Source organism: Hoplias malabaricus, chromosome 12 (assembly GCF_029633855.1).
Source record: "Hoplias malabaricus isolate fHopMal1 chromosome 12, fHopMal1.hap1, whole genome shotgun sequence".
NCBI lineage: Eukaryota > Metazoa > Chordata > Actinopteri > Characiformes > Erythrinidae > Hoplias > Hoplias malabaricus.
In genome coordinates, this window is record NC_089811.1 from 37,416,764 (window position 1) to 37,435,269 (window position 18,506).

Sequence of the window (18,506 nt, forward strand, 5' to 3'; positions counted from 1 at the left end):
AGTCAGTCGCACTGTAGCTTCTACTTTAAATCATTTTCCACCTGAGAGCCACAGCGCAGAAGAAATGTTTTAACTTCAGTTAGACTTCGCATCTTGTAGCAAAACTGCCTTCTTCATTCAAACAACAAATTTGTCCAGTTTCACACTGAAACTTTACAAACATCAGCTTTGTCTTTCCTCTGCTTAAAAACACCAGGTGGAGCACATACAGAATTTATTATTTATTAACGGTAACAGCAAAAATGTTAAAGGGGCAATCTGTAATATTGACACCATGCGTTTAAAATCGGGACAATAACAGCATTTCAAAACAGTGGAGAGAACTGTTACCTGCTGCTGGGGGTCAACACCATTGAAGAACAGGGTGAAAGGAGGTGGTCATAATGTTATGGTTCATCCGTGTATAAACACAATTCTAAATCAGGGGAGATTTAGTCCTTATTTCTATATTTTTATTTAAAACATGTGTTTTGATCTTTCAGCAGGAAAATACACAAAACAACAACTTAAAAACTCACTTCTGCTCATAACGTCCCTGTCTGAGCATCTCTCACGTCTCCACAAAAGGCCGTAAAGACTGAAAAATGCTTTAAAAAAAAACATTAAAGAAACTTAAATGTTTACTTAAACTTCTTGCTGTTATTTTCATTCATTAGGAAAAAAAGACCTTTAATTTAATACAAAGACTGCCATTATTTCGAATGGGTTTCCAACCACAGAAAATAGTGCGACGTGATTGACATTTTCAAGTTGTGGGGGGAGACCCATTCCAAGCAAAAACGTTTTTAAACGAAGTTAAACTTTGGAAACTGCTATAAATCAAAAATGTATAGCCACTCCATGTAAATAAATAGGAATGTGTGGATTTCAGCTTTTGTGTTGTGTTTGTGTTCTCTGGGGTGTTTCCTGTTCATACGATCAGACCGTTTACTCACTCACACCACAGGTGAACAAAAAATACATCTTTACGACTGTAAGACTCCTATATTGGGGTTTATTTTTTCATTCTTACTTCACAAATACATGGTTCATTAATGGTTATATTTCCAGATGCAGATTAAGCCTAACCTTAGACTGAAGAACATTTCCAATGATGAATCAACAACAACAACAATAACAATAACACAGCAACTTAACCCAAGGGTAGGCTTTATCCCGATCTAGGAAACGAGGCCACAAGCTACAGACAGCTTTAATAGTTGGTAAAAAGTTACAAATGTTAGACTCTTGTCTGTTCAGACTGCAGTCCTGGGAGGCTTTGACTGAGTAAAACTAAATGTACATAAGATATAAAACACCTTTCCATCAGCAACAGAGAGCTGTAGGTTCAAACAGTTGCAGTTCAGTCTGTTAAATGTGTGTTAGTGGGATAGGATTCGTGTGCTTTCTGAGAAGTTAGTGTTAGAAAAGAGTAAAGTGTAAGGCATTACTTTGTGGCTTGTTCTAAAACAAATTTACATACTTTAAAAATTACAGCTTTTTGTTGTCATTTTTTCTTAAAAAACCGTTTCCAAGCCCTGAAAACTGGGCGGCTACTTTCCACATTTTTATATGTTTTTGTTTATACATAAATATTTCTTATAAAACACAAAAACAAACCAAAAAGAAAAGAAAACAAATACATTTAAAATACAAAAATAATTCTTTTTTCCGTTTTTGTTTGACCCTCAGGGTGTTTGGGAGAGAGTGGGGACATGGGGAGACACTAGCATGCAGAATACAACCGTCACCAGCACAAACTTGCAAACATGTCGGCATCCAGAGGAATTTATAAAAAGAAGTAAAATCATTACTAAACACTAACTAAACCGTTTAAAAATAACACGCCTCGCATGTTTTCTCCTTTCTTTTTTGCTCCTGCTGTTTTGGTGTTTATAAAAAAGTGCACTCACCTACCTGTCTACGCAGTAAAAAAGAGACCGTCTTCTCTCTCCACACCCATCTGTGACATTGTGCTCTCTGTAAACTGAGTGTGAGAATAAACGTCTATATACAGTACTTTACCAAATGTTTTTGGAGGAGCTCTTTTTTAGAGTTTTGTTTCTTTGTAGTGAGTGAACACCAGCCTTGTCAAAGTCTCTGTGTGTGGTTACCTTAAAGGCTTTAGTATTTAAGCAAGTCTTTGTACGTTAGGTTTGTGTGTGTGTGTGTGTGTGTGAGTGTTTCAGTCACTGGTGCCTAAGCCTAGTGTGGTCATATGAGCTGAGGACAGATGTGTGTTGTCATCCTCTTCACTGTCATCTGTTTCTTCATCGCTGTGATTATCCATCATCACCTGCTGCACAGCGAGGATCGCTCCGTCTGAAGAAAGAGTCTGGAAGCCATCTATGCTCATCCCAAAGGTGACCATCGTACCTGAATAAAGACATAAGAACATTGTGTGGTTAGCAAATCATTATCAGAAAACATGTCATTCTCCTGCAACAAATACAAGGGATATTTAGACAACCCTTGTCAAATTATATATAAAATAATGAACAATGAAAATAAGTTAACAGACCTTGCTCATTTTAATGCAGTGTTTCTATTTATTAGCACAGTTCAATGTATTTGAAAAACATATGTCATATAACTTCTAAATTAGACACTTTAATGTTGAATTCTCCAAACTAACTGCATTAGGGCATCACAGTGGTGCAGCAGGTAGTGTCTCTGTCACCGCTCCAGGGTCCTGTGTGTTGTGGGTTCGAGTCCTGCTCCGGGTGACTGTCTGTGAGGAGTGTGGTGTGTTCTCCCTGTGTCTGCGTGGGTTTCCTCCGGGTGACTGTCTTTGAGGAGTGTGATGTGTTCTCCCTGTGTCTGCGTGGGTTTCCTCCGGGTGACAGTCTGTGAGGAGTGTGGTGTGTTCTCCCTGTGTCTGCGTGGGTTTCCTCCGGGTAACTGTCTGTGAGGAGTGTGGTGTGTTCTCCCTGTGTCTGCGTGGGTTTCCTCCGGGTGACTGTGAGGAATGTGGTGTGTTCTCCCTGTGTCTGCGTGGGTTTCCTCCGGGTGACTGTCTGTGAGGAGTGTGGTGTGTTCTCCCTGTGTCTGCGTGGGTTTCCTCCGGGTGACTGTCTGTGAGGAGTGTGGTGTGTTCTCCCTGTGTCTGCGTGGGTTTCCTCCGGGTGACTGTCTGTGAGGAGTGTGGTGTGTTCTCCCTGTGTCTGCGTGGGTTTCCTCCGGGTGACTGTCTGTGAGGAGTGTGGTGTGTTCTCCCTGTGTCTGCGTGGGTTTCCTCCGGGTGACTGTCTGTGAGGAGTGTGGTGTGTTCTCCCTGTGTCTGCGTGGGTTTCCTCCGGGTGCTCCAAAGACACACGTTGGTACGTGGATTAGAGACCCATAGAAGTGAATGTGTGAGTGTGTGTCGCGTTACAGTGCCAGTCCTAAAGCCCAGATAAAATAGGGAGGGTTGCATCAGGAAGGGCATTTGGCGTAAAAATCTGCGCCAGATCAGTGTGCACAGCGGTTGGTCCGCTGTGGTGACCCCGGACGTAAGCAACCGAAAGATGAAGCAGTAGTAAGGCAAGCTGTGATAGTGGCTGTGACCCACTTTTCTGCCAGAATAACTAACAGCCATCATCTGAATTCTTTATGCACTCATAATACTCACTAATATTAATAGTTCCAGTAATCATGTTATTTAGGTACTGTACCATCTGCCATGGCGAGCTGTTGCTGGGATACGGTGGAGGCGATGGAGTTGGGCCAGAAGCGTTGAAGAGGGCGGCTCTGTGGAGTTTTCTTCTTGGTTTTGGGGGTCTCTGTGGAGCTGCCGTCCAGCATGGGCTGCAGGATCCGCCTTCGTGCATTAATGAACCTACAGCAAATATTCAAACATGGGTTAAACAAATAAGGTACATATATAAAATATGGCCACATCCTCCCAGTTGATGTTGCAGTTGTAAAGAAACTTACAAACATATTAGTATGAATTATGTTACTCAGGGGGAGAATTTGATATGAATCATAGCTATTGATTCCTCTATCTTAAGTTGTGGGACACTAGGAAAAGATGGAATAGATGTGTTACAAAACAAAAATAATAATAATAATAATAATAATAATAATATTAATAATAATCATGTGTTAAATTGGACAGTCTCACATACCAGTTGTTGACCTGGAGCAAAGTCAGATTGGTTTGGGAAGCTATCTGTTTCTTCTCCTCTTCCGTAGGATAAGGATGCTAACATTTAAAATAAAAAAGGAAAAGAAAGAGCTCTGAACTGAAAGTTTGAAGACAGGAAAATGCTGACAAGATACCAGTGCCTCAGAAATAGATTTCTGTTCAGTAAGCAAGCTCACCGCGATGTGCTGGAAGAGCCAGGAGCGCATGATGCTGATGGCATGTTTGGGGAGAACGCCACGTTTGATTTTGGATGAAGTGTCATCAGCACTGAAGAAACTCAAATTCTGATTCAGCTGTAGATACAGATGCAGTAGAAAGACACAGAGCTAAACACCTTTTACATGTCAGTGATGTGGATTTATTCTGCCTCCACAACCTTTTTTGTAGTTTTTGAATGAAGGTATTAAACAATATAAAACAAATTGTTGTAGACAATTAAAATACTAAAATATTAAATTATTATATTAATGAACGTAACTAGAGCAGACATTAAAAAGACAAAAAATGTGACATTTAGGTTAAAAAATGTATGCATTTCCTTGTACTCACCATCTACAAAATCATTTAATATGTTAATTATATGTTAATTATTTGTAAGTGTATATATGACTGCTATATGGACCACTTTGTGTGTGTGTGTGTGTGTGTGTGTGTGTTACACAGAATAATCATGGCCAGTACCTGAGTGTTTTGAAATTGTAGGCTGCTTGATGAGAGCCCCTGGGTCACTATATGACCGTCTGGTGTGAGTACAGTTACCGGCTGATAAACTGTGCCACCTGCAGTGCCCCAAACAAACAGAAATTAAAAAAAAAAACAATAATTTAAATATTCACAATGATTTTAAATATTAAAATACTGTATGTAGATGGTGTTTGTTCTGAAAAAAACTGTTCAATGTTGCTTTTGTTTAAGACCTTGCAAATCAGATGCACTCAAACAACCCTGTGAGGATGTCTTCCCTAGAGACTTACCTGTTAGCACCTGTTGTGTATTTCCTGCTGCCATGGTAACGGTGCCTTGCTGCAGAGCTGAGGACGGGACCACAATGCCCTGGGGGCTCATCGCGCCGGTGAAGTTAGGCGCCTTAAAAAGAAACACAAAACAAAGCACACAGAAATAAATAAATAATGACTGAATGAAAGAAAAAAAGAAAACAATCTCAGCTGTATGAAGTGAACAGTTAAGATATGATGTGTACAAGCTTTGCTGCATGCTTTGTTCTTACTGGCAGTCCACAATGAATCCACTTTGAAGTTTTGTATTACATACAATTGAAGGAAGTACCCACAAGCACAATTTTGTCTCTTTAGAGTCAGCTGATCAAACACATGGCATAGGAGCTGTTAATGGTGTAATAGTGTGCAGGTGCAGGTGAGAAATACAAGACAGGAGCTCACCTGTATTTGTATGTTAGAATATGGACTCCCAGGCTCTCCGCTCAACAGAGTCTCCGTGTTCATCTTGGACTTAAGGCAGGCAATGTAACGGCTACAGAAATCCTTACACAGGTCACTGACTTTCTCCAGCTCCAGGAGGTGGATCCTCAGCACTTGGATGGCCTTCACCATCTGAAAACAGAGGCACAATATTACTACTCCCTCTAAAACCAGACTTTCCAAAAAATAAGGCAATTAATACTGTTCTGGTTGTAAAGGATGTAGATGAAGCACAATTCATACTTTAAAAAATATATTTCACATCTCACAAATGTCAGTGAGAAATTAGAAAAAGATCTTGATGGAGAAGAACTGTCCAAACTTTATTGATGATTGAATACCGGTAAACCATATGAACTATTTTTATGATTATGCCTTTTAATAATGCACAGGCCCTGTGAAGGACTGGCGTCCCCTCCAGGGTGTATTCCCGCCTTGCGCCCGATGATTCCAGGTAGGCTCTGGACCCCCCGCGACCCTAAATTGGATAAGCGGTTACAGATAGTGGATGGATGGATAATGCACAGTTCGTCATAGAAACTGGGAGTCGTTTTCTAAATCAGGGTCAGATTGGGGCGCTGTCGCTGATGTAGCGAGGTGTGTAGAATGTGTTGGGTGGGCGGGGCTTTAACTTCAGCAGCCAATGACTGTCTAGATCCCACCCACATCAAAAATCAAAAGTGAGAAACGTTTGGAGGCGAAAGTGAGACTGAGAAAATGCGGAATGAAAGTGAAAACAGATTCTTCAAGAATATTACACTCAAAACAGACGATTACATACAGAAACATTCTCTTCACAAACCTGTTTTTATAACATTATAATAATAATGACAGTTTTCTCAATTATAAAATGTAATTACAAATGCCATTAGTCATAGATTCTGTTTTTTGGTTCTCAGAACTTTAGAACCCATTTACCTATTAACGTGAATCTTAACGGCGGACTTAATTTCCCCTCAAACATTTATATTAGCTTCATAGCACTTAGTAAATAATAAGAATCTTTCACGAAGCAGAAACGATCAACTAGCTCTCTCATACACACCACTCCAGAGAGTGTTTCAGTACGGTTTGGAAAATTGGCTATGATTTAATGATAAATAAAGCTTATAGTTATTAAGATGAAAAAATGTTTACCAGGTTGTCCACCTCAGAGTCTTCACTAAAGAATGCCTTGCTGTCTTTCTCCTGGCTGCGCACAAAATTCTCTATATCAACGTCAAAGCTTGCTGAAGACACGCAATCTGAACCCTGAGTGGACTGCTCACACTTCTCAAACAGAAGAGCCAGGAGAGGAAAAAGGGGATGTCTGCAATTGAGGAAAAACAAACAAACAAACAAACACGACTAAGCATTAGTGCTGAAATAATGAATGAATATAGATTTTCTCTTAAATGTTATGACCTCAAAAGTTCTAAAATACACAGTGAAATTAAAGTTTGTTTCTGGAAATGTTGGTGGAACAAAGCACAAAAGAGGAACGTAAGGAGTTTAAATGAGTCACATTATAAATCAAAATGTGGCCACGAGGCAGTGAAAATTCACAGAATATATCATTCGAAACATTCATCACTGCTGTGAGGCTATTGGTTAATGTGTCAACTTGCTTTAATCTCAGCATCATTTCATTCAGTTAAGAATTATACCACTGTCTTGAGATATTTCCTTGTCTAATACTAGTTCACTATGCCATCTTAACTGTGTGTGAAGGTGTCTGCCTGCTTTTCTGAGTTCTAGTGAATCACTGGTCTGTCACTTTGTAAGAAACTTTGTATTAATGAATATTTAAATTAAGAATGTCTGTACTATAAAAAAATATCCTAAAACTCTATGCACATTGGCCTCCATGATTTGAGCCTCATTACCTGTATATTGAGGCTTTATCTGCATCCATCAGAGTCGGAGGCTCAGAGACAGAAAGACTGCAGTTTCTCGTGCCTCTGTCTGCAAAACCCTTCTCTGGATCACTATCTGTTTGCCCCATTCCCTGCGTGAAAACCAGCAAAATCAGCACAAATACATTCACGAGAAACTAAATAATCTCTACAATCTCTATAATCTCTCTGAACAAATATGTTGAACATTTCTGGATGCAACCAAACCTTTACTAATTCTTGCATCCAAATATGACTTATTACGTGCTGCCAGCTCACCTGCTGCACTCCATCCTGGTACTGGTCAAAAGAAACAGGCTGGGCCTCCATCATTTTCACTTGGTGCACAGCCAAAACTGAAGCATTATAGGCGCAGGAAGCACCACATCACCTGTTTGCACACACACACACACACACACACACACACACACATACCGAGTTAAGTGCATATTACAATGCAATATCATATTCACAGTAAAATACAGATATAAACCTACGAAAACTGAATGGGCAGAAAGCTTAAAACATTAACCGAATCTTTTATCACATATCCCCTCAGAACTATAACAACCTTAACATTAGGAGCCCCTCCAGCAAAAAATCAATGTTGTACCTTGTTAAAACTAACGTGTTTTAACGTCTAAAGTGTTGTTTAGCACCAGAAAGACGTCTCACACCCAAACAATCAGTCAAAGCCATGGCTGTGCTTCCACTCTGAAACTATGGTGTACTCAAGACAGTATCAAAAGAGGTGAAATCAGACTTCTTTTGTCATAAACCTAAAAAACCAATCCAATCGGATTTTGAGTTGTCGACAATTAATCATCATAAACCGATTAAACTTAATGAGGTCAAACCACAGGAAACACTTAAGGTTTTTAACCACAAACAGCCTCCTCAAAGTCTGAGGGACACAGAAACGGCTGTTTTTCTGTGTTTCGCGGTTTGAGGTTTTTCCCCAATGTTAACTGCTTTATGAACACAGTACAGTATGTAAATAAATGTCCTTTTAGTTTATACGTTATAAAATAAAAGAGGAAATCGTTAACTTTAACACTGTAGCGTTTAAAGTCTATTTAGACTTCGAAGCTACAAACAACACTGGAGAATTAGCTGAGGCCGTATCTCCAATGGCTATACACTCCCTCCGCATTGCGCCCTACAGCGAGGCTGAGGTAATTTTCCGTTCCACCTTAAATGGTTCGGTCAATGACCGCCAGAATATACATTTAAGGTGGAAATTAACAGTAGATAAAGCTTCACTGCGTTATATGACTTTAAGTAAAATATTGGGTAGCCCTGGTCAGCGTTTGTCTGATCTTATTTTAGCGTTGAAGATTAACACGACCGTAGTTAGGCATTTACTTTAGACTTTAGTAACTTACACAACTTTATGTAATGTTTCCGTTGAGGGCGTGTTAGCACATTAGCGCGTATGTAATTACACATTGAATTGAACCCGGGGTCTTAATCCTTTGCATAAAACGGACATTGGACACATACATTGTATAACGTGTGTTAAGAAAACTACACTAATATTTAGCCAAGTTAAGTTTCCTTCTTTAAGGATTAACGTGTGCACTATTCCGGCGAGAGGCAACCACAGTTCAGTGTAGGGAACATTTGCTATTTGGGACACAACCGTAGTTTAGCTTAGCTTAGCTCACCAACACGGCGGGATTAACATGAAACTGGAGGCGCTTTTGCACCAGCAGGACTTTTAAAATCAATGATTTGTGCTTATTTTGTAATGAATACAAGCAGATCTGTGCGTTTTAGCTGTGCCTTGATCTCAAAACTCTGCCGAGAACATCCTGTAACGTTATCTGCTCTTCCCTCTCCTTTCAGACATACACACACAGAGCCAGGCCTGGCGTTTAGTTCTCCCACTCACAACTGAAACCTCCTCTCAATTGCTCTCTAATAAAAACTGTGAAATAAATATATTTTCTCGTTAAATATCATCTTTAATCCCGGCAGTGACTTCACACAAAAGCTTTGTCAGAGTCCGCTGCTCCCTCGGGCCGAGGGTTTAAAACCTCGCCGCTGTTGTAGATCAGTTTGATTGATAGTGATTTGGGCAGAAATAAGGATTTTGAGTGACAGCTTACCTGGTGCCAATCTCCATCACACTGACAAGCGGCTGCAGCAATGAGGACTCGCACCGACCGCGCTGCGTCATCACGTCCCGGGCACGCAAGGCGTCCATGTCATAAATATTCATGAAGGGGGCGGCTCCATGGCGCGAGACTCTAGGCGCCTCAAGCGTTTGTTATGAATATTCATAAAAGAGGAGGAGCGATAGTGTAAGCCCCGCCTGCTCACCTAAAGAGTGTATTGTGTCCTAAATCAGAAACACATCAAAAGATTTGGCCTCCAAAGGTCAGGTTTTCTGTAATTATCATCTGCACGTTTTAACATATTTAGAAACATTTAAACCTACAAACGTGGCTAATTTCATATTTTATTTTTCTAATATGTTGGAAATATATTACATTGTGTGTTCTCTGTAGAAAATGTATGCCATTTGACCAGAAATGTTCAAAATGATGCATATAGCTTTTCATCTTCACTGTAAATGCTCTTCAGATACACTTCCAGAAACACAATTAAAAATGTAGTACAGGGTGCATTTCATTTCACAAATCTGGGAAATAATTTCCTCCCCTTTTAATTTCCATCATTAACCTCTCAGTATATTTATTGAAATTTAAGACTACTGTCCATTTGACAGACGAATATTACTATAAGATTTGTTGAGACAAAAATGTAAAAAACCTGTACCAATATATGAAGTAGTACACTCATCAAAACACTCAAGCAATTTTCTTTCTTTTGGACTCTTCATTTATGACATTGTAAATTAAAAGAATAAGTAGGTAATCTTCCAATTCTTACTCCCCTCCACAATGTAGTACCCCAGTAAACAATTAGACGTTGATTCAACGTTGAAATAACGTAATGACTGTCGTATAACCAACGTTCTCTTAAGGTTGAAAATGAAAGTTGAAAAGACGTCCAAACACAGACATTGAAAAGACGACTATTAGATGTATTTTCGACGTCCATTGACGTTATTAATTGGTCCCGAAATAAATTACTTGTACTCATCTCACTTTATTCAGCTTTTGTGTTTCCCTTTCCAGTATTAAAACATTTGTTTAGCCTTCAGTAAATTCACTGGAGTTATTGAACTCATGTCTCTAATGTGAAATTAGGCTCAAAACTACTTCTTTACAAACATTCAGATTAAAGTCTGTATACTGTAGCTTTGATTATTGGGGGGTGGAAGTTGTTGTGTGCTCCTTTTTCCAGCCAAGTACAAGTACGTAATAAGCACTGATGTGAATTAACAATTACCATGAGTTACCATCTACAGCAGCAACCTGGAAAACAGCAATAAAATGTGTTTTTCTTCATATTACTGATAATGTACGTGTGCTTGTCTACAGCAATGAGGCACCAACACTAAGACACGTGTCCAAATGATTTTATATTATTTGTTTATTTAACAGGATTACAAGAGTTTCCTACACATTGAGGTCTGGTTTCACAAAGCTACATTAAACCTACGCTGGACCAAACTGAAGTGGAAACAGTGTCTTCCCGTTAACAGTCTGAAATTAGCCCAGGTTCAGGTTTAATCTGGATATGAGAAACCAGCCGTGAAAACTGCAGTGTAGTCAATCATCCAAAAGACAAACAGGAGTCACGAGGCCATGGGCCGGCGGAGATCAGTGCCTGGGAGAGGGTCTTCCTGAAGAAGGCTGGGGTAGACGATGCTTGGCCAATTCCACATCAACGTCAACGAATGTGTACATGTTGTAATTGTGGTGCTGCAGGTTCTTGTAGGTAGTGTTGTCGAACGGCTCTGGTTCAGGCTCCGGGGCGGCTTCTAGAGAAGACAGAAAGGAGAGGAGAGAGCAAAGTAAGACATGGAACTGACAAACAATACCAATAACTGCTGTTAGATTATTAATCACACGCTAATATTTTTTGCATATTATATATTTGTTTATATGGTAATGGAGAAGAAATGGAGCCTGACAAGGACTTTAACCAATCAACAGGTTTGTAAAAGTGTTAAACATAATAGTAAACCAGGTACCAATAACAAAAATCAAAACCTATTACAATGAGAGAGAGAGACACAGAGCGAGAGACAGAGAGCGAGAGAGAGAGCGAGAGAGAGACAGAGACAGAGCGAGAGAGAGAGACAGAGAGCGAGAGAGAGAGACAGAGACAGAGCGAGAGAGAGAGAGTGTGAAAGAGAGACAGAGAGAGAGTGAGAGAGAGAGACAGAGCGAGAGAGAGACAGAGCGAGAGAGAGACAGAGCGAGAGAGAGAGACAAAGAGACAGAGCGAGAGAGAAGCTACATCCCGTGGACACTGCTAATAACAGGCTTCATGCATCATGCACTGGGTTTCGTATGAACAGGTAGGTAGGTCCACTGTATGCATATTGTTTAACACAATGACAGGAAATGTTAAGAAAATAATAATATGAGAATCCAAACCCTGAAAAACAGTCTGTTATTAACCCTTGTATGTACCAAGAATAGGGAATTAGGTCTATGTCATTTAAAAAAAAAAATCTAGCTCTAGTGCTTACCTTCTCTGAACACATACTTTAACTACTCTTTACACCCCACCTCTAAAAGAGCGTTTGTTTGACTGTTCTGGCTGCTTTGTCTTACAGTAGCTACTTCCTGTAACAGTCTGTGTGACTCCACTCCCTGTGGTCAAAGGGGTCAAACTCAAAGGGGTGTGAATGGCCTAAAGCAGCTTGTCTGCAGTCCTCCACCACCACAGATTTACTCAGATTGCTCTGCAATTCACTGAGACACCTACATCAATCAGACAGTGATCAGTGGAAAACAGAATTAACACGATTTTGGTACGGCTACAAACTTTAAAGCCACATTAGCACAACTGTTAATCGCACTCGGATCTGTGAATCCACTCCGAATGTTAACAAGACCAGCTCCTGCTCAAGGCAATGTAAGGGTTAATAAACTGTGGAAATACAGTGTTCTTCCTTTATAAATATTCACAGAAACATGGACGTGGTTAATAGAGTAGAAGGAAAAGACAGGAGCGTGCAGTGATCCAGGCGTGTGGTCAGCGAGAATGGGTCATTGGCTATTTCTCAAAATAACTCCCAGCTTATTGGGCTTTTAGACAGAGTTAGAGATGGAAGTTATATATTTAATTTTTTAGAAACTCAGTGAGAAGACAGCCGCCTTCAATAGAGAACATTTTTGGCAAAATTAATCAACACAATAAACATATTACCCAATAAATTAACATATATACTATGTACAAAACACACAGCAAACAACCAGAAAGAAAGGAAGAGAAGCAGAAAGAATATTATTTGAAAAATGCCCAAAAAAGAAAATGGAAGACAGTGGTTTTACACTGGTTACATAGTTAAGAGTTGATTGTACACACACTGTACAGTGTGTTTCTAAAGCACAATTACAGCCTCTTATCCTCCATGGTACCTGCTCCTAAGGGCCTCAGCATTAGAACATTTACAAGACACAGATGGTATTTAAATGGAAAAGGACTGTCAGCGTCAAATAACTTACTTTTAAATGTTAATTGCGATTTAGTGCAAGAGCTGATTGTGTCACTAAAGACTCATTCAAAGGGTTCACTCCACTCAGGTTCCATTTAAATAAAGATAAACACCAAGCCATTTCCAGGAAAATGTGGGAAAAGTCTGAGAATAGTCCTCTACCGTATCATTCCAGATATTGAGTATTAACATTTATATTCTGAACACATCATGGTGTTTATCTAAGATGTTGCTATCTGAGTATATTAGACAATAACAATATTGAATAACAGATGTTTTCTCAAATACAGCTCACTTAACCTTTAACTAGACACAAGAAAAAATAGCATGTTCAAAACCTAAATACATGGAATTACATCCTATGTAATGTGTAGTAAAATATCCTTAAATAATCCGTTTTACATGAACCTTTACGCAAAGACAATAGAAGGGGAAAAAGCAGAAAAGACTGAGCATGTCTGCACTACGGGAACCTCTACCAAGTCGTAACAGTCAGTTAAAACCCCCACCACCTTTAAATACCGAGAAATTATTTGATGGCTGGTTCACACTGCTTTAAATGCAGACATCAATAACAGTGAGAAGAAGTGAGGTTACTCTCAAATCAGGATTATGCTGGTGGTAGATTTTGCAAATCAAAGGAAAAATACTCAACCAAAAAAGTAGCCAGTATTATGGAAAAAAGCATGTATGTGGGGGAGCATTTATCAGGAAAAGCAATCAATATTAGCATCTCTAAGTAAGAGAACGTGGCACATTGGAGAGACAAAGATTTAAGGTGATGTGGTCAGTACCCTCAGGTGCTGCCGGTACATCAGTCTCAGCTGGTGGTTCTGCTGCATCTGCAATAACAGGAGCAGGATCGACCAGCTCCTCAGAGGTTGGAGCTGAAGCCACTTCTTTAGCTGAATCAGGTACGACTTCAGGTGGAACTTCGGCTGCAACGTGTGGGCTTCCTTTAACAACAGCTTCAGCTGCTTCTGGAGTCACTTCATTTGTCACTTTTGCCACAGAGTCAGCTTTGGCTTCTGTAGTCTTCACCACCACAGCTGGTTCTTTGCGTACTATGTCCTCTGTAGCTGCTGTTTTACTTTCTGGGGCAGTATCAACCAACTCCTCAGCAGCTGCAGACGCCTCAGGAACTACATTAGTGGGAGCTGTGGATAAGGCTAGGCCAGGGTCAACAATCTTCTCAGCAGTTTCTGTGTAGGCTTTTGTGGCAATTCTTTGTGCAGGCACTTGTTCAGATGTAGATTTAGTCATTTCAGACTCTGGTGCTCCCATGACAGAGGCTTTAGGCACAGTTTTGTTCTTTGTTGCAGACTCTGAAGTCTTCACCTCTGGAGCAGACCCTGTTGGAACTTCCTCTTCTTTTTTTTCTTCAGGCTGGAGCCCTGTTTCCTTCTTCTCAGCCATGTCTGGTGCTTCATCATCAGAATCCGAGTCAGAATCAGAATCAGAATCACTGGAGGAGGAAGAGGTAGCTTCTTGATCCTTTGGGGCTGTTGAGCCAGGGGTCTCTTCTAATGAGGCTGTAGAGTCTGTGCCAGAAATCTCAGATGTCTCCACCTCAACATTGGGTTTCCTTGCAGCATCGTTTTCAGTTGAATATTTTGCAGATTTAGCAGTTTCAGGTTTAACTATCACCGATTCCCCTGATGTAGCTTCGGCTGCCTCTCCTGTGGATGAAGCTTCAGCAGAAACTTGAGACGTGGAGGAGGCCGGTTCTGTGGTAGCGGCACCTGCAGCCACTATGGACGCAGTGTCACTCGTGTCAGATTCACCTAAGGCACTGATAAATCCTGGGGCGGAAAGTCTAGTTGGGAAGGCAACTGCAGTCTTGTAGGCTAGGAGAGCAGCCCTCTTGTCAGGGGCCTCTAAGGCTGAGAAAATGGGATAAAAATTGTGAGTTTGTTTTATGATGAACCCTGGAACCTGCTGACACCAATGTGATAAAATCCTGCTGCTCTACTGACTTCATATGGCTCAGAAAAACAGAGCCCAGCAGCTTTGAGCATTAGTCTCTTTTTAAATGTTAAAATGTGTTAGCACTGGTAGATTTTTATGTAGTGTGTATATTTGACCTGAGAATCAATAAAACTATTATTAATAATAATAATAAAACAACACAGTCTTAGTCAGTGACCTGAAAGTGCTTTGGTTTGAAGAGAAATGTCAGCTGACTTTAATACCTCGAGAAACAACCTCTCACAAATTTATTCCAAGAAACGTACAGCAGAAGCATGATTTAAAGCGAATGCCCTGCACAAGTCGTCATAAACACTCATAGAGGGTAGTTAAAAAGATAAATATCATCCTTATTACATATATGAATATTTCTGTTCCTATGCAGTATGCATAGTACCTCTGATAGTGGTTTGTATAATAGTAAACAATACTTTTTCATCAGTTAAAGGTTATAAATAATTGTTTTTCAGCTATTGATCTCATCACTAACCACTGAAAAAAGGGCACGTGTGCCACTGCAGAATTGTACCTTCTAAAGAATGTAAGGTTAATCTTCCCTCATACACTAAAGGAACATTTTTTAAATGTGCTCATACACGCATATGAACTTAACATCACAGAAACCTGACTTGGAGGATAACAGTGTTTTGGCTTTGTGAGGTGTGTGTGTCCAACTTAAACAAGTAAAACAAGAAAACACAAGCATGTCCGTACTCTTACTTGCAGCTTTTGCTTTCTTGGCAGGTTTCTTGGGCTCTCCAGCTTTAGTGCAGAATGCTGCAGTGAGTGGGGTCCTCAGAGTGCTCCAGTTTTCCTGCCGGAGACACTGGATGAGAGAGACAGCGAGTGATGTTTAAAAATATTGGGGAAAAGTAATTCACAATTTAAACTATGCTTTTTTTTTTTGGCTACCATCCACAACCCAGACGTTAACCCCATGAGAACCACTGCCTTAAACAGCGCAGAGCTCTACAAACATCTCAGAAAAACATCATTCACATCCGTTCTTTAAAACAAATTTATTAAATGAGGTGAAGGATGTTTTTTTTTGTTTGTTCACTCCATTCACAGGTTTTCTGCTTTTGAATCTTTCAGGAAATGCTCTGTTCAAAATAAAACCTTGTTTTGAGTAGTGATGTGTCGGTCGCGAACGAACCGGTTCAAAGAGCCGGCTCTTGTAATTGAACGATGAGAGTCGGTTCCCGTCTAAGACCGAGCCATTTTCAACAAGGCTTGTCATTCAACAAATCAGAGAACAACAAGAAAGCTCCAACCCTCCGAGCTGAGACACTTGGTTTTCCTGAATGACAATCTGCCTTCCAAAACATAGTTGAAGAAAATGTTAAATCAGTTAAATGTTTGTTGACAGTTGTGGTTGTTTTAATCACTACCGTTGAATGCTGCTGTTTTGCACTTTGCAGAGTATTTGTTTATTTTATTACCCACAAATGGATGATTATTTTAATTTAATAAGCTATTTTGTAATACCTAACTTTTGGGTTCCATTGGCTGTATTTCAGAGTTTACAAGTGATTTTTTATTAAGGTGTTTAAATAAAAATCCAGTTATTTACACAATTGAATGTGTGAGTGCAATCAGTGAGTTATTACAAGACAGCCATAAAAACAATTGGCCATTGCAACACTATTTATTATTTTTAATATTGAACAATAATGTTTTGTCCATATAGTCATGTAAAATGTAGGTAATATTGTTCTGTACCAGTGGAAATAAGTGGTAAAACAAAGAGTCATTTAGGAGCCGAAAGAGCCGGCTCTTTATGAAGAGCCGAGCCAAAAGAGCCGGCTCCCCAAAAAGAGCCGAAACACCCATCACTAGTTTTGAGTGATGTTTCATAATCAATTTGATTATATATAATACATTATATTTTATAACTACATTTCTTTAAAAAATACTTATTTAAGCATATATTAGACCAAGATTTATTATTTTTATTAGTCACATGATATCATCCGTTTTATTCCACTTGCTTAATATTGTAATCCCACAAAACTGTGGGAGAATTTCACATAATAATAATATAAAGAAGGAATAGAAGAATACTTTAAGATTTTTGAGTTAATAAACACTGTAAATGACAGATTTTAACGGTTCTAAATGCAATGTGTCAACATCAATGTACAGAGGATTTAATCGGCACAAAAATGCCTTTAATTTTACATGAAAAAAAAAAATAGTATCCTGCTTTCAAGACTTTCATTAACACAGCCACACCTTGTTTTATTATTACAATGACATCATTATCTAAGACTGCAGTAAACATATGTATTAGACTGTGTGTGTGTGTGTGTGTGTGTTTGGGTCTGAGTTCACAAGGACACAGTCAAGTGGCTCGACTGAGGCTGGCGCCGCTGAACACTTTCCCAGAGCAAACAGAGAAGACACAGCGCGTCTGAAACTCTCTACTGCTCCATAACAGCCCTGTTTACTGTAGATGTGGTTATTGTTATCGACATCTTACCTTGAGAGAGGAGAGTCTGATTCTGAGCAGAGAGGTCGACATCTCCGAGCTCCTGCTAATGTCGCACTGACGGAAAATCCTCCGCACACAAGAGGTTCCGGTGTGAGGCCGCCTCTGTCGGGAGCGCGCATTTTACTCCAAGGAGCTTAGTCCGCATTCTACTAACGTCAGCGAGAAAGAAAGGAGCAAAATAACACGTTTATTTCAGTCAGCAATATAGTAAATCACATTTCCACAGAGTAAAAACACCCTTAATCTACATATACACTACTGCTCGCTCATTCTCGTTTACAACAGCTTACACGTTGAAATCCCTCGAATATAAAATACGAATGGAGCAAACTTTCTTAGACGTTCTTTAGACTTAAAATAAATCTTAATAGTAATTTAGGACAGACAGTGACAGTAAACAATGTTCCCGGGGCCTACAAAAGACTCCACAGTAACCTAATAGGCAGTTTCCCCACAGATTATATCATGTCACATAATGTATTTATGTTCATTAAACAATTCCACTGTAAAATTTCTACATCTTCAGTATTTTGATAGTCTTTTTATATTATATCTCCAAACTGTTTTTAGATTCTTGAGACAACAGTTGACAATAGAGATAAGGATCTATAAGAATCTAAGCCAAACGTGTAGTTTTTCACATGTTGCCATCTAGTGGCGACAGAATGCAATGACAATTAATGTGGAACAGAAAATCCGAATAAGCAAGCGAATAAAAAAGCTGAAATTGAACTTGTTTGAATTATTTTATTCACTGTTTGAGGTATTGCAGAAATCTATAACTCCAGAGAAGGAGAAAGTCTAGCATAACTGTCTTCTTGCTATCAGTATCTCATAATTATAACCTAGTATCTCATTATTATAACTTAGTATCTCATAATGATGACTTAGCATCTCATTATAACTTAGTGTCTCATAATTATGACTTAGCATCTCATTATTATAACTTTATATCTCATAATTATGACTTAGCATCTTATTATTATAATTTAGTATCTCACAATTATGACTTAGCATCTCATTATTATAACTTTATATC

At 39.4% G+C, this 18,506-nt stretch overlaps 2 protein-coding genes across 6 annotated transcripts; both read right to left on the reverse strand.

Moving 5' to 3' along the window:
• Positions 1–678: 678 nt before the first annotated feature.
• pknox1.1 (pbx/knotted 1 homeobox 1.1) lies at positions 679–9,605 on the reverse strand. Of its 4 annotated transcripts, none has more exons than XM_066686411.1 (11): positions 9,533–9,605; positions 7,701–7,812; positions 7,413–7,534; positions 6,685–6,856; positions 5,509–5,679; positions 5,083–5,194; positions 4,790–4,887; positions 4,285–4,401; positions 4,089–4,165; positions 3,633–3,796; positions 679–2,355 (listed from the first exon to the last, which is right to left on the reverse strand). In XM_066686411.1, exons 2-11 carry the CDS (start codon positions 7,752–7,754, stop codon positions 2,165–2,167), a joined length of 1,278 nt encoding a protein of 425 aa, XP_066542508.1. In that variant the 5' UTR covers positions 7,755–7,812; positions 9,533–9,605; the 3' UTR covers positions 679–2,164. The 4 variants fall into 4 exon arrangements, with proteins under 4 accessions (XP_066542508.1, XP_066542512.1, XP_066542510.1 ...); XM_066686415.1 differs by lacking the exon at positions 9,533–9,605 and adding an exon at positions 9,316–9,334; XM_066686413.1 differs by lacking the exon at positions 9,533–9,605 and adding an exon at positions 8,807–8,825.
• A 1,321-nt stretch (positions 9,606–10,926) lies between these two features.
• Positions 10,927–17,679, reverse strand: ndufv3 (NADH:ubiquinone oxidoreductase subunit V3). Of its 2 annotated transcripts, none has more exons than XM_066686063.1 (4): positions 17,456–17,679; positions 15,688–15,799; positions 13,800–14,888; positions 10,927–11,316 (listed from the first exon to the last, which is right to left on the reverse strand). In XM_066686063.1, the coding sequence occupies exons 1-4, from the start codon at positions 17,495–17,497 to the stop codon at positions 11,156–11,158; spliced, it is 1,404 nt and encodes a 467-aa protein (XP_066542160.1). In that variant the 5' UTR covers positions 17,498–17,679; the 3' UTR covers positions 10,927–11,155. The 2 variants fall into 2 exon arrangements, with proteins under 2 accessions (XP_066542160.1, XP_066542161.1); XM_066686064.1 differs by having other exon boundaries at positions 15,694–15,799; positions 17,456–17,677.
• Positions 17,680–18,506: the final 827 nt, after the last annotated feature.